Raw genomic sequence first — 12,685 nt, 5'->3', positions numbered from 1 at the left:
GGACCAACTGCAGCGGGGATCATGGGATTTCTGTGACCACCAAGACCAGCTAAAACTTTGTGAGTGTCATTTCAAAAAAAAAAAAAAACACACCACAACATCAGCATCTCCAGTTACTTTTCCTTCTCTGATCTCACTAACCCTGAACAGCTTTTTAAACATGTGTGAATGATAATCTGTAGCTGTAGCTGTGATGATGTATTTTAATAAACTAAACGACCCTTAAAGGGATAGTTGAACATTTTGGCAAATTGGCCTATTGCCATAATCCCTATAGTTTTAGGAGTAGGTTCATTATCTTTAAGCGGTTTAGTGGTTTTGCATGAATTTACCTCTAAAACAACTCTGACTCGTAACGTTCCATTATTATCTCATAGCGTGGTGAATGTGCAGGGCACAACTTGTCCACCAGAGCGTTTTGGAGTTGTTGGATTGTGTATTTGATGAGTTTGATGAGGGAAACCAAGAAATCCCATAATGAGCCTCCGTAGCGTAGCCCTGAGCAGCTCGCGGCTCTGCTTCGCCGTTCTCAAAATAGCTTGCACCGACAATTAAAGGAAACAAACCACTCCTAAAACTATAGGGATTATGGCAATGGGCCAATTTGCCAAAATGTTGAACTATCCCTTCAAGTCGAGATGCCAATTCAGTCACTCCACACAGAAAAGAAAAATCATTTATGACAGGAATGCTAAAAATACCCTTACCGACTTGTGTTTCTGTTGAAACTATAAACTCTGACCAGCTGGATGGTTGCCAGCTATTCACTCGTATTTAACCTACAGCCTTATCTTTGTTAAGCACAAATCCAGTATCCTTTAATTAGCTTTCATTAATGGTTACTGAGACAATCGGTCTGCAGAGCCAGATGGGAAAAAGAGTTTTTTTTTTTTTTTTTTTTTTTACATCAGCAGTCTGATGTGAGGTTGAGACGAGGGAGAATACCCAGCGAAGCAGCCAGACCGGCCTGAAGAGCCACCTGATCAGTCTCCTGTGGCTCTCCTGGCTGTAAATAGTCATTAGCCACTGTACTGTCAAAGCCTGGCTACAGGCAACCCTAAATTACAGAAGCCGGGTATGAGGCTGACACTGCAGTCTCGCACAGTGAAGAGCAATTCAGCAGCACATGCCACTATTATGACAATGGGACAGAGCAGGGATCAGGATAACATCTCTATGTCTATACTAGTATTACATATTTACGGCCTCATTCTTTGTTGAGGGAAACTGTTATTGTCCGTAAACTGCCATGGGGCAAATGCCAGCTGAGAATAACTCTGTTTATGGAGCCCAGATACAAAACAATCCACAAAACCATGTTTTACTGTCCACAAGAGAATTCTATCAGATGTCGCAGGCATCATTTGTGGGAATAATGTCAACAACACCCATATACAATCACTATGCCCGTGTGCATAGACTGGTAAATCTTTCTCTTCTTAGGATGGAGAAGAGGACAGTGAGAAAACAGAGAAGGAGAAAAGATGAAGTTTGAAAGTTATGTGCGCCTGCGCCTTTAAGAGTCCCTAGGCCAGGGCTGAGCGTTGGGAAAGTCACCCAGTGCCTTTCTCATGACCCCTGTGAGGAGGCCTTCCTCCTTCTGGGTCCATCGCTGGAGATGGGGATGTCACCGAAAACCCCAGGAAACGGTAGACCAACACATCCACGCATCACAGCGTGGCCCACACTAAATATGTGGTGATGCTTTTAGAACATTTAATATTCAGCATGGCTATAAATATCATTATTTTATGAAGTTGTACTACTTGTGACGCAATTTGTCATTCTGGTACGACCAATCAGACGGACGGCAGCAAATTCTCACTGTTTGATAACAGAGGAGCTGTTAATATATCAGAATATAACACACGTCATGTCTGGCGCCGACTACGGTCTACGTTATCCTGCAACAACACACAACTGGAAGTGCTGCCACTGTACTGCATCTCCCAAGCAACATGTCTGACGCATACAAAACAACATGCGTATCTCTTTCCCACATTTTATGCCACACCAGGACTATAAATATCTATAAATGTCACTGTTTGTATAAACTTAAAAATAGTAGGAAGTCAGTGAATGTGGGGCAGGAGTCGCAACTCATCAAACCTCTCATGGTTCTGAGCTGAGCGTGCTCGTCAGAGGTCAGAGCAGCCTTTAAAAAACGCAGCTAATACCACGGTGCTCCACATTCTTTAATCACGGCATTCATCTAGCTAGTGTGAGTTTAATTAAGGTAATATAATTAGATTAAGGTGTTTACATGACCCCGGGCTACAGATGAAACGGTTACTGTACCAGTTTGACGCGATATCACAGTAGGAATGCCAGTCGGTGGTTAATTACAGCGGGTAATTTGCCTCTGTACGGCTTCAACTAGCTATAGTCAGCAAAGATAATGAGCATTATAATTTATATTTAAATGCAATTCAAAACATTCACCGGGTGACATGATTTCAGGTTGTGTTTTATGAGCTTTTGAAAATTTGCAGCACATTTTAACAAAACTGTGATCATTATAGTCACTGTAATTGTGATTCTTTTAGTTTTTAATGCAGAATTTGTAGGATTTAAGTATCATAAACACCAGTGCCCCTGTCTGAACACTTATTTGACTCAAGTGACCAGTAAATGCAATTCATGCTAAATGAGAAGTATGAAAAATTAATGAAATAACAAACAAAACAACATGGAGATAACATTTCTTTTTTTTTTAAAAAGACGACAATTAGAGATGAAAATAACTGCAAAGACACACAAAGCAGCCACAAAGAAGATGTGCGTAGCTAATGGAAATGACTTAGGGATTAGTGGCTTGAAATGATTTAAGGTTTTAGGCCAATAACACAGTGGCGAAAGGGGGAGTTTTACAGGATATAAGGGAAAATGATCTTCTCTTTTTATGTATTAATATAGTACTGTACTAGTCTATTCCCCTATAAATGTGCTTCACAACATACGCCTCTTTATTCATTCACACACACACTCACACACTGACAGCTGGGAGTTCAGTGCCTGCTCAAGGGCACTCTCTACAGGAGCAGGGTATCGAACCAGGAACCTTGCCGTTACCAGACGCGGTGTCTCTCTCTTTTTATCCATCACCACGGCCAAGCTGAACCTGCACTACTAATCTCCCTTCAGGTTCTTGTCCTCCTGGGCCTTGTACTGAGTGCCGGTGGGTGTAAATACACGGGATTACAAGAGGCACTGGCACACTTGCGCAGTCTAACGATTGGACGGCACACTGGGGAGGGAAAAAGTGCACCGTTGTATTTCTCTGTCATTACGTCCCCGATAAATCCCTCAATCTCCTTCCTCAAATCAAAATTGCACCAGTTGCTGGGGACATACATGAGGACTGTGAGCTTCAACATGCTGTAATCCTGGTGTAAAGTGGAAAGGGGCTTTGCTGCACATCCATTTGGTATTATTCTAAGAAATAGGCAATTAGAGATAAGGCCACAGTTGTAAGTTGGATGAACTGTGTTCCATAGCATTCCTTTAGCCTGTCTTGAGGGACATAATTATAATATATTTCCACTGAAGGGTTATCACAGCAACAATTGCGAAGTGAACCAGGAAACAAACAAAGAGTAAATGAATATGCCAAGCTTTATGATACGCTACGTTATGACGGGGGAAAGGTCAGTGCCGAAAATTGCCACGTGGTAAAATAAAACATGTCGCTAAAGTAATTCCTCTAACCCCTGTTACTCACTGAGCGCTGGCAGAGAAAATCAGCAGTGACTCCCCCCTCCCCCTGGAGCCTTTGAAGCTTGTATGGATTGACCTTGTTAAATAAGTAAAGTCCATTGTGGGACCCACCTGGAAAACAAATGAAGATGTTCTTTTGCCAGATGGTGTGTCCAGAATAGAAGAGCACGCATACGATGGTTGCTTAAAGCGATAAGGCACGGCTTGTATGCTGTTGTTACCGTGAACAACCAACCTTTGATAAAAGGGGACATCTAGCTTTGAGATTACCACATGTGCTCATGTAAATGCATGGACGTCTCTCTCTCACACACCACAACACAATGCTAATGCCAGCCCAAGGACTAAAAAAAAAGGACCTCTTTCCGCTTCATTGGAGCTGTGAGCATCTAAAAAAAGTACGATTGGACCGTCCAGGTTTCCATTTAGGAATCAGGGGTCAATTCCCATTAACAGCTGCTCTGGAAAGTGCACCAGTTCCCTAAAAAGTTAGTGTTTGAGTCAGCAAAACCTGTTGTATATTTAGTAAGTGAACATATTTATGTTCCTGTGATCAGGCTGTGCAAATCACACCAAACACGGGGCCTGGAGTTGACATTACCATGGATACAGGTGACAAGAATGTCCTACAAACATTTACTGAGGGTTAGTTTCTTCCTGAGTGTGAATTTTAATTTAACCTGCCTTAGAAACAAAGTACTTACAGGAGGGCAAATTAATCTAATTTGCTCCCAATTAGAACACAGTGCATAATTAGGCACCCGGCCCTGAACTCAGGCTAATGTAATCAGATTAGCTGATCCAAACACAACTTAAGTGAGACAGTCATAATGAGTTCATGTGATAGTGAAGTACTCAGAGCTCGATAAAGAAAAAGCTTAAAACAGAAAAAAAAAACACGCATTTAGTGTCAAATTCCATTTAGAAAAGTAAGGTACCACTTTATAATAAGTACACACTATTAAGCATTTAATACTGAATTCATCAACACTCATTAGTATGTAGTTTATAAACACAGTTAAAAATGTTTTACTCATCATTGATAAGCACTAACTGTACAGTATTTATAAACTACATACTACGTTATAAATGAAGAATTCAGTATTTATTAATGCTTAAAGCAGAAGTAAGTGATATATTTGTGTTAATCTAAGTCTTAAATAGTTGTATCTTCCGACAGCAATCACTTCTATAGAGTGTTTGGTCTGAAACACGGGTCTGTCAGTCACTCTGCTCTGCTCTGAGCCGAGGAGAAAACATTTATCGTATCCTACAGTTTTTATCCAATGAGGAGAGAGAACGGCATGCAGGGCTGTGTGTGCAGCCAAGGAACGCCGTGAATGTGGCGACGTAGGGACGAGGACTGTTATGGTGCGTTCAAGGCAACTCGTATTTTTCCGACCGTGAAGTGGTACCAGTTCGATCTGGTACGAGTTCACGGGTCAGAAGTTACGAGTGGCCGTTATAGTGACTTTCACCGGTAAAACAGGTCGGAAAAACACGAGTGGGTTGCCTGGAACGCTACAAAGTCGTAAGTTGTGACTTGAAGCTGTAATTTATGATTTCAAAAGCCTGCCTGGAACGCAGCATTAGCGAAAACGACCGGACCACTTACTTCTGCTTTAACTAATGCTTAATAGTGTGTACTTAATATAAGGTGTTAACGGAAAGTGATAATGAATCAAACACAGGAGACAAACTTGGATTTGAACTCACAATACTGTGTGTTCAGGAGAGTGTAAATAAGTGGTGAGAAAGTGAGAAAATAGGTTATGCTGATGCATCTATAAATCACTTCCAATAGCTTAAGAACAATTTAAATCACATCTAGTTTTTTCCCCTCACTTGACTAGGGATTCTGTATATTTTGGGTTGAAAAATGACCTCACAATTAATAATTAAACACAATGGTCACAGTCAATGAGTCACATAATCACTGTAGCTGTGCTCTATATTGTATTTTCTCTCCTAAAACACCGAGCATGCAGACGAATGACTCAAACAGTCAGAGGCCGGCCGTGCTCATGTCTTCTGGTGTCGACAGGCTCCTAACGTCCTGTGCAGCTTTGATTTTTGAACTCAAACGCCACAATGAGGCCTCGTATTGTTTTGCTGCACGTTCGCTCACTTCCTGCCCCCCCAACACTTATCACCCTCGGCAACGTCGGGGACTCAAGGAGCGCACGGCTTTCCTGTTGCCGCAAGCTGCTATTCATGACCGTTTCCTGCCTGTATCTTGACCACTGAGTGTTTTCAGGACACACCTGCAGGGTGACTGATTGTGAGCTAAGCGCCGAGGTCAAGGTCAGCTGCTGTTGTTTGTATTGTCCCGTTGTGCCGTGACACTGAATCACGGCCTGCTGTTAAAACTCCATATTAGTCCCCACAGGGAGGCCTTAGTCCCTTCAAACACCTTAAATCACTGCTTCAAAAGCACTTTAAAGTGTCTAAACCATGTCACATTACCAGAGCAGCCTGGGTGGTGAAATAGTAGCATTTCCCAGGTAATACCCCCCGCCCGCCCTCCCTCAGGGTGGAAACAAGCCACTCTGAGACCGCCTGTGTCAGCGCAACTGATTGTTTTGGCAACAACTCTGAAAAAAGCAAGTGCACATGGGCAGCTCAGGGCAGATTCAGGCAAAACGTGAATCTCCTGCTTTGCTTTTCGTGTCTCGCGGAGGCAAATGCCACCAGCCCGTCTCCTGGAACTAATACGCACTCACCTGGAGCGGACGGAGGCCTCTAGCTTAAATGGATATATCCTGTTTTTTTTTGTTTGTTTGTGTTTTCTTTTTCTTTTTTCCCCCACATGAGAGCAGGGTAGCTCAGAGTGGCCAAGTTAAATCTGTCCATGACAAAAAAAATTGTAGTTTCTGTTAAAACTGAGAATTGAGCTGGGATGAAATGATTCTGAATTCATGATAATTTCAACATGAATACACATCAAATCAGTTTTACTGTTGAAGGACAACGACTGTCTGTTAAATCATAAGTATGTGCTTTATTATGACCTCCAGTCTGGCAGAGACTACATGTTAAACTCTGCCACTGGGAATGAAGCAAAAACTCATCTCATGAACAACAACTACTTTTTTTCCCCCCTATCTTGATTTTCCTGTCAAATGTAAATTATGCTCCCCTCCGGATTTCTCTGTTCAAATTTTTACCTGAATAAATCATTTAGAACTAGTCATTTCTTAAAACATTTGCTAAATCCTTGTGCAGCTGCACCGTGCCCCAATTTCAAAAAATCAAAGAGATGGCAGGGGGAAAGTAGGCTGTGTGTGTGTGTGTACTGTACAGCTATCAGTGAAAGTAGGAGTTTAATACATTGCTAGAGAGAGTGATGGCTGAGCCAATGTTGCAGCAGCTATAAAGGGATTATTCTTCCCTGGAAGACATAATCATGTGTAACACACTTGTTTCAAATCCTGTGAAAAACAAACAGGTGTTTCAGCTTTAAATCCATCCCTTCATCCTCTGGCACACATAGGCTACAGTACAGGAGAGAGCCCCCAGAAACAGACCTCTCTCCTGTCATCGCCACTCCCTGTGGTTAGGGCTAATGTCTCCATGCTTTCAGGACATAGGCTATTTCCTAAACTGGAGAGAGGCACTTCTAGAGATATAAAAAAAAAAAAAAAAAGATGCTACAATAATATTCCCTGTGATTGATCCATTAAACTGGATATAAAATGAGTCCAGGTGACTGAATGTCACCTTGGGTCACATCATTATCCCAATGATTGCTCCAATTTGTGTTTAGAAAAAAGAAAGAAAAAAAAGCAGATAGGTGGTGTAGATGAGAAGAAACAGAAAAAAACGACCCACACGCTGCTGATGAATAAATGAGAACATGAGTGAAACTGACCTGAGAACGCCCACAGAAAGGTGAATGAGAGCAAAGTAAGTTTCCTCGAAGTAGTATAGACCTCCATGGTTGAACTCCACTCCTCACTGTGTCACTGTCCTTCACTCGGCTTTATATATATGAGCTCTGTTCCGCCTCAGGCAAACCCCCCCACCCCGCCCCCCCACCACACTACTTCAAGTCTGTCAAGTGGTTCTCCTCCGGTCGGTGGTCCAGCAGCAGCAGCAGCAGCAGCAGCAGCAGCAGCAGCAGCAGCAGCAGCAGCAGCAGCAGCAGGGCTCAGCGGAGGAAGGTGAGGGACCGTGCAGGTGAGGACGTGGACGGCTTCTGATCGGGTGGGTGGGGGGTGTGGGGGGTGGGGGGTCCTCTTTCCTGACTTTGCGCGTTCAGGCGGTGGTAAAGTGTTTGGTGTGAAGTGGATCAGCACCTCCGACACCGACGCTGCTCCGCTGCTCTTCTTCCCCTCCTGCTCCTGACACCGGGCTGCATCTGCGATCCCCCGCTGCTTCTCGACGCGGCGCAGAGAACAAGCTCAGCCCGCAACTTGTCAGGCTGTGTGTCCTTTCCTGAGAGAGGGAGAGGGAGAGGGGGAGAGACAGAAGGAGAAGAGAGAGAGTAGAGTCGCCTCATAGAACAAGCTGGTGTCAACATTATAAGTAATATCCGGTTATGAGCGTTAAAATAAAAGTCACTGCGCGAGCATCGCTTTAAATGAATAGTTTGCATGATGGTCCCGCTTTTATTTTGAAATCCAACATCCGGAATTTCCCTGCTTGTGTGTTGTAGAATGACGCAAGTAGCGTACACCTGTTCGCTGATCACATGCAGGTGCAAAAAACAACTTTTCATGTCTTGGAATATATTAGATGTGATTTAACTACAGGGTCAGCACATTTCACAAATGCAATTTAAAAAAAAAACTACCTGAAGAATTGCTTTGTGGAAAACACTGTGATAAATTGCATTGTGACAGTCTCAGTTAGTTCTCCTCAAAAGCACACACAGAAGAAATAGAATAACAGATTTTAAAATAATAAAAGGCTGACATCTACAACCTGGATTCACAATAATCATATTTTCAAACCAACACAAAAAAAGAAAGAAAGAAAAAAAAGGCCTGACCTGTGCTCTCTGATGTGGTCAGACCCCTCAGACATTCATTTTCTAAGGTCACCTGGTTGCCTCAGAAACAGGGGTGAGGCTAATACAGGAGGACTGCTCACTTATGAGAGGTGAACAAGGGTTATGCCTGTGATTAAATCCAAAGAAGCAGGGTCCAATCCTTCTGGGGATGAGATTTTGTCGTGTTGTTGTAAATTGCATCTGGGGTCTCTGGACCAAATCTACAGCATTCAGAGAAAAGCTGTCAAAACAAGCCTGTTTTTATAATGGTGCAAAATCAATTTGTGCAGGCCAGAGAGGCTAATACAGGATTCTGGACTATACCGCTGTAATCCAAATAAACACAATGAAGTCTGGTCAAATGGTAAGAAAACCTGACACCTGGAGGCCAAACACATTGTTTACTGAGCCCAGGATCTGATGCTTTGTGCTCTTGTTAGTTTTAGAGCTTTTCTCTCATGTGATGAGATAACATTCAGAGGAAGTAGCAGTAATCTGGTGTACTCCTCTCAATCATCCTCCTCATCAAACCCATCCGCCCTCCCACCAGCAATGAAAGGATAATAAAGAAATGAAAATAGATACATAATAGTCACAACTATTACTGCCATCCCCAACATGAATAATAAATAGATTAAAAATGAAACTTGTACCAATAATGTCAATTGGAAAGACACATCAGAATATCACATCCACATGTGGTTGTAATGAATATTCATCACACTTTCATATATAGAGAACAAATATAGACTATCCCTGTCAAGATCTATCTCCAGATTTGTGGTTGTGTAACAGGTATTTCCACACATAGACACACACGTTATGAACATGGACATTCACTATAAAAATTTGTTAGCAATTAAATATTTCTGTCAGCTTGTCATGAGACATGTTTGGAACTTGTTTACTGTATCACAGCCTACCCCGAGGGGAAAAGCACCACATCTGCAGAGAAGTGTCTCACATTCAGTGTTACTCTGAGCAATAAGCCTGGCTACTGTGGCAAGCCATTTTAACATTTAAAAACCAGACTGGATATATGTGTTGCAGAAATCTGTAATTCAGTTTTGCCTTGTCAAAAATAATATTTCAGATATCCGCAACTACATTCATCCTAGGATAAATGACGTCACTTTTGCCATTCAGGGTTTGTCTTTACAGATATCTACAATTCAGCTGCAGATATCCGCCATGTGAATTATGGATATCTGTAACTGAATTATGACTAGTAGTAATTCCAGTATCTACAATTTGATTCTGACTAGTCATAATTCCTGTTCAAGATATATTTGATTCAGATATCTTAAATTAAGATTTGACTATAGGCAAAATTAAGTTGTAGATATCTGTAACTTGAATTATGATTATTCAAAATGACATTGTAGATATCGCAAACTGGAATTAGGAATAGTCATAATTCAGTTACAGATATCCATAATTCAGATATCTGCAACTGAGTTGTAGATATCTGTAACGACAAACCCCATAGACATGAATGTCAAAAGTGACATCATTTGTCCTAGGAAGTATGTAGTTGTGGATTTCTAAGATGACAATTGTGGATATGAAGAATGTAGTGGATATGTGTTTTTTGTGACTATAGGCAACTGAATTACAGATATCTTGAATGAAAAATCCAACTATTCAAAATGTAATTATGACTAGTCAGAAAGACGTTGTTGGTATCTACAATGTTAATTCTGGATAGTCAAACTTAGCTTTTAAATGTTAAATCTGCTTGCCATATGGCTACAGCCTTACACAGTGTAGAGAGGGAGGACCGGTCACTGCTCATGTTCTGATGCTATATTTCTCTCAACAACTTTGCTACATGTGTGTGTAAAGTGTAGAGCAGTAAAGCAGTAACATCTCCTTGGACTGATATCTGTCCTAAACAAGAAGAAGGAGGAAGTGATGCTTGGAAAAAAAATGTGAGAAAACATAAATCTGCCTCCACCACTCAGATTAGTTTCGGGTTACATCACTGTTTATCCACAGTCATCATTTCTGTGTGAAAACTCGAGTAAACGTTAAAAAGTGTTTTCTTAGATCACTGTGACCTTGAGCTTTGACCTTTGACCACCAAAATCTCATCAGCTCATTGAGTCCAAGTGAATGTATTTTTACCAAAACTGAAGAAGTCAATGAGATATCATGTCCAAGATGGACAGAATGGAGGAACTGAAGATATTATGTCTTCACTCTGACTGTTGCTGGAGTGGAGGCATGAAAACAATATAAAAACCACAGAGTAAGAATCCACTGATGAGGTTATCTCAGATTATACTCTGTGGGTAGATGTGTGAAATCTACATAAACCTGTTTAAAGGATCATTGGCTTATAGTTGTTGTGTATTCAGGACACTTTATATGTATTGCATATGTCCAGATGGTTGTATAGATATGTAAGTCGTATGTAGATATGTGTATGCATATCAGTCTATTGTTATATTTCCCATCAGTACATTGGAGTATGTTCAGTACCCATGACCTCCACCTCCACACCACAACAGGAACAAAATGACATTTAGAATTGAATATTTTCTGTAGATTTATTCTAAAGCTTTGATGACAGAACAAAATTTACATGTAAAAACAAAATCCCTGTTATTTCCTGCATGCTAGTGCACTGCATTAATGAAAGCCTATTACACATTCATTGGGAACAAAAGCAAATATCAAACATACACCAGCAGGGTACAATAAAATATTTATTTCCATTATGTATGAGCAATCTCTGTCGCTAACTCAGACATACTCTGCACCTTCAATGTAAATAAAATAGTGAATGGAAAATGTAGCATTAATAATTAACAAACAAAGGGCAGAATACAGTACAGGGACAGTACATGTATTTCTATGTGTAGAATATATTAAATGTTAAAGTATTTAATTGTGCTTACATGTACTTATTATAATGTCACCTGTTTTTTTTTATTATCATTATTTCACCGTTTTTGGATTAGGTGGGTGTGTTAAAGTGTCCAGTGTAGTTCAGCATCATTTACTCGCATGAGTCATAAACTCTGTCAGATGTGGCTCTATGTCTCATTGACCCTTTCAATTTATCATATTAAATGATTTTCTCTGAGAGACTTTATTTCTCAATGATGATGAATTACAGTCATGTCTGCACCATGATGGGGTTTTCTACAGCGGCTCTCTGTGGCCATCTGCTGGCCACATGGGTGAATGACAATCCTGAAGTCTGAGTTCCACAGTCACATAATGCTTCAGTGCTTGATGATGATGAACAGGGGTCTAGACAAAGGAGGTTTAGTGAAAACTTCATTGATAGAATATTTCGTATCATTGGTCAGCTCAGTCTGGCACCTTCTAACCAGTGTTTCCCCTCTGGATAATTTCACTTCCTTAGAAGTAATCCATTAGAGAAAGTGTTGTCATTTGGCACTTAGCCTTTCCATAGGAAAAACTCACTTTCAAATAATCTTTGTACTACCTGGTTACATTGGGAGGTTCCTCACTAATCCAATTGAATAATATACATTTTATGGCCAAAAATAAGAGTTTATTGCGTAATTTTGATCTTTTCACATCCATAACTCTATTCAAACTGGTGCAGATCTTTACATATGCGGTGTTTAAACATTGCTGTCACTTCAGAACTTTGATATTCTTGGACAGCTCCAGAAGCAGTGCCCATGTCCCACTTGCTAACTTACATTTATGGCACAAGTGACTTAGGATAGCTTTTTAAATTCCCTGTGCTCTTATCTCAGAATGAATATACTCAAGTTGATTGAACTCACCCAGAGCAGCTCTTCTGGAATGTGTTAATATTTGCTACTTAGCACTAAACACAAACACAGCTGAGGCTGATGGGATTGTCTCTAGCTTTGCAGGTATTTGGTTATAAACTAAATTGAGAATTTATCTCTTTCTCCCACTTGACTGTTTTTCAATCTGTGAAAACTGATTTATTTCTATTCCCACATGCAAAGCAAGAGAGGGAAA

The 12,685-nt window shown here is 40.9% G+C and overlaps 1 protein-coding gene across 1 annotated transcript in view; it reads right to left on the bottom strand.

Annotated features, from left to right (window-relative positions):
• Positions 1 to 7,722, bottom strand: part of esama (endothelial cell adhesion molecule a) — a 65,029-nt gene extending 57,307 nt beyond the window's left edge. The window contains exon 1 of the mRNA XM_085798719.1: positions 7,589 to 7,722. Coding sequence (XP_085654845.1) covers positions 7,589 to 7,655 — 67 coding nt within the window. The 5' untranslated portion in view covers positions 7,656 to 7,722. The remainder of the gene's footprint in view (positions 1 to 7,588) is intronic.
• Between the last annotated feature and the right edge of the window lie 4,963 nt (positions 7,723 to 12,685).

The sequence above is a fragment of the Trachurus japonicus genome, chromosome 14 (assembly GCF_045865225.1).
Source record: "Trachurus japonicus isolate A0001 chromosome 14, Traja_1.0".
Taxonomy (NCBI): Eukaryota; Metazoa; Chordata; class Actinopteri; order Carangiformes; family Carangidae; genus Trachurus; species Trachurus japonicus.
This window is presented reverse-complemented; position numbering and strand designations above follow the sequence as displayed.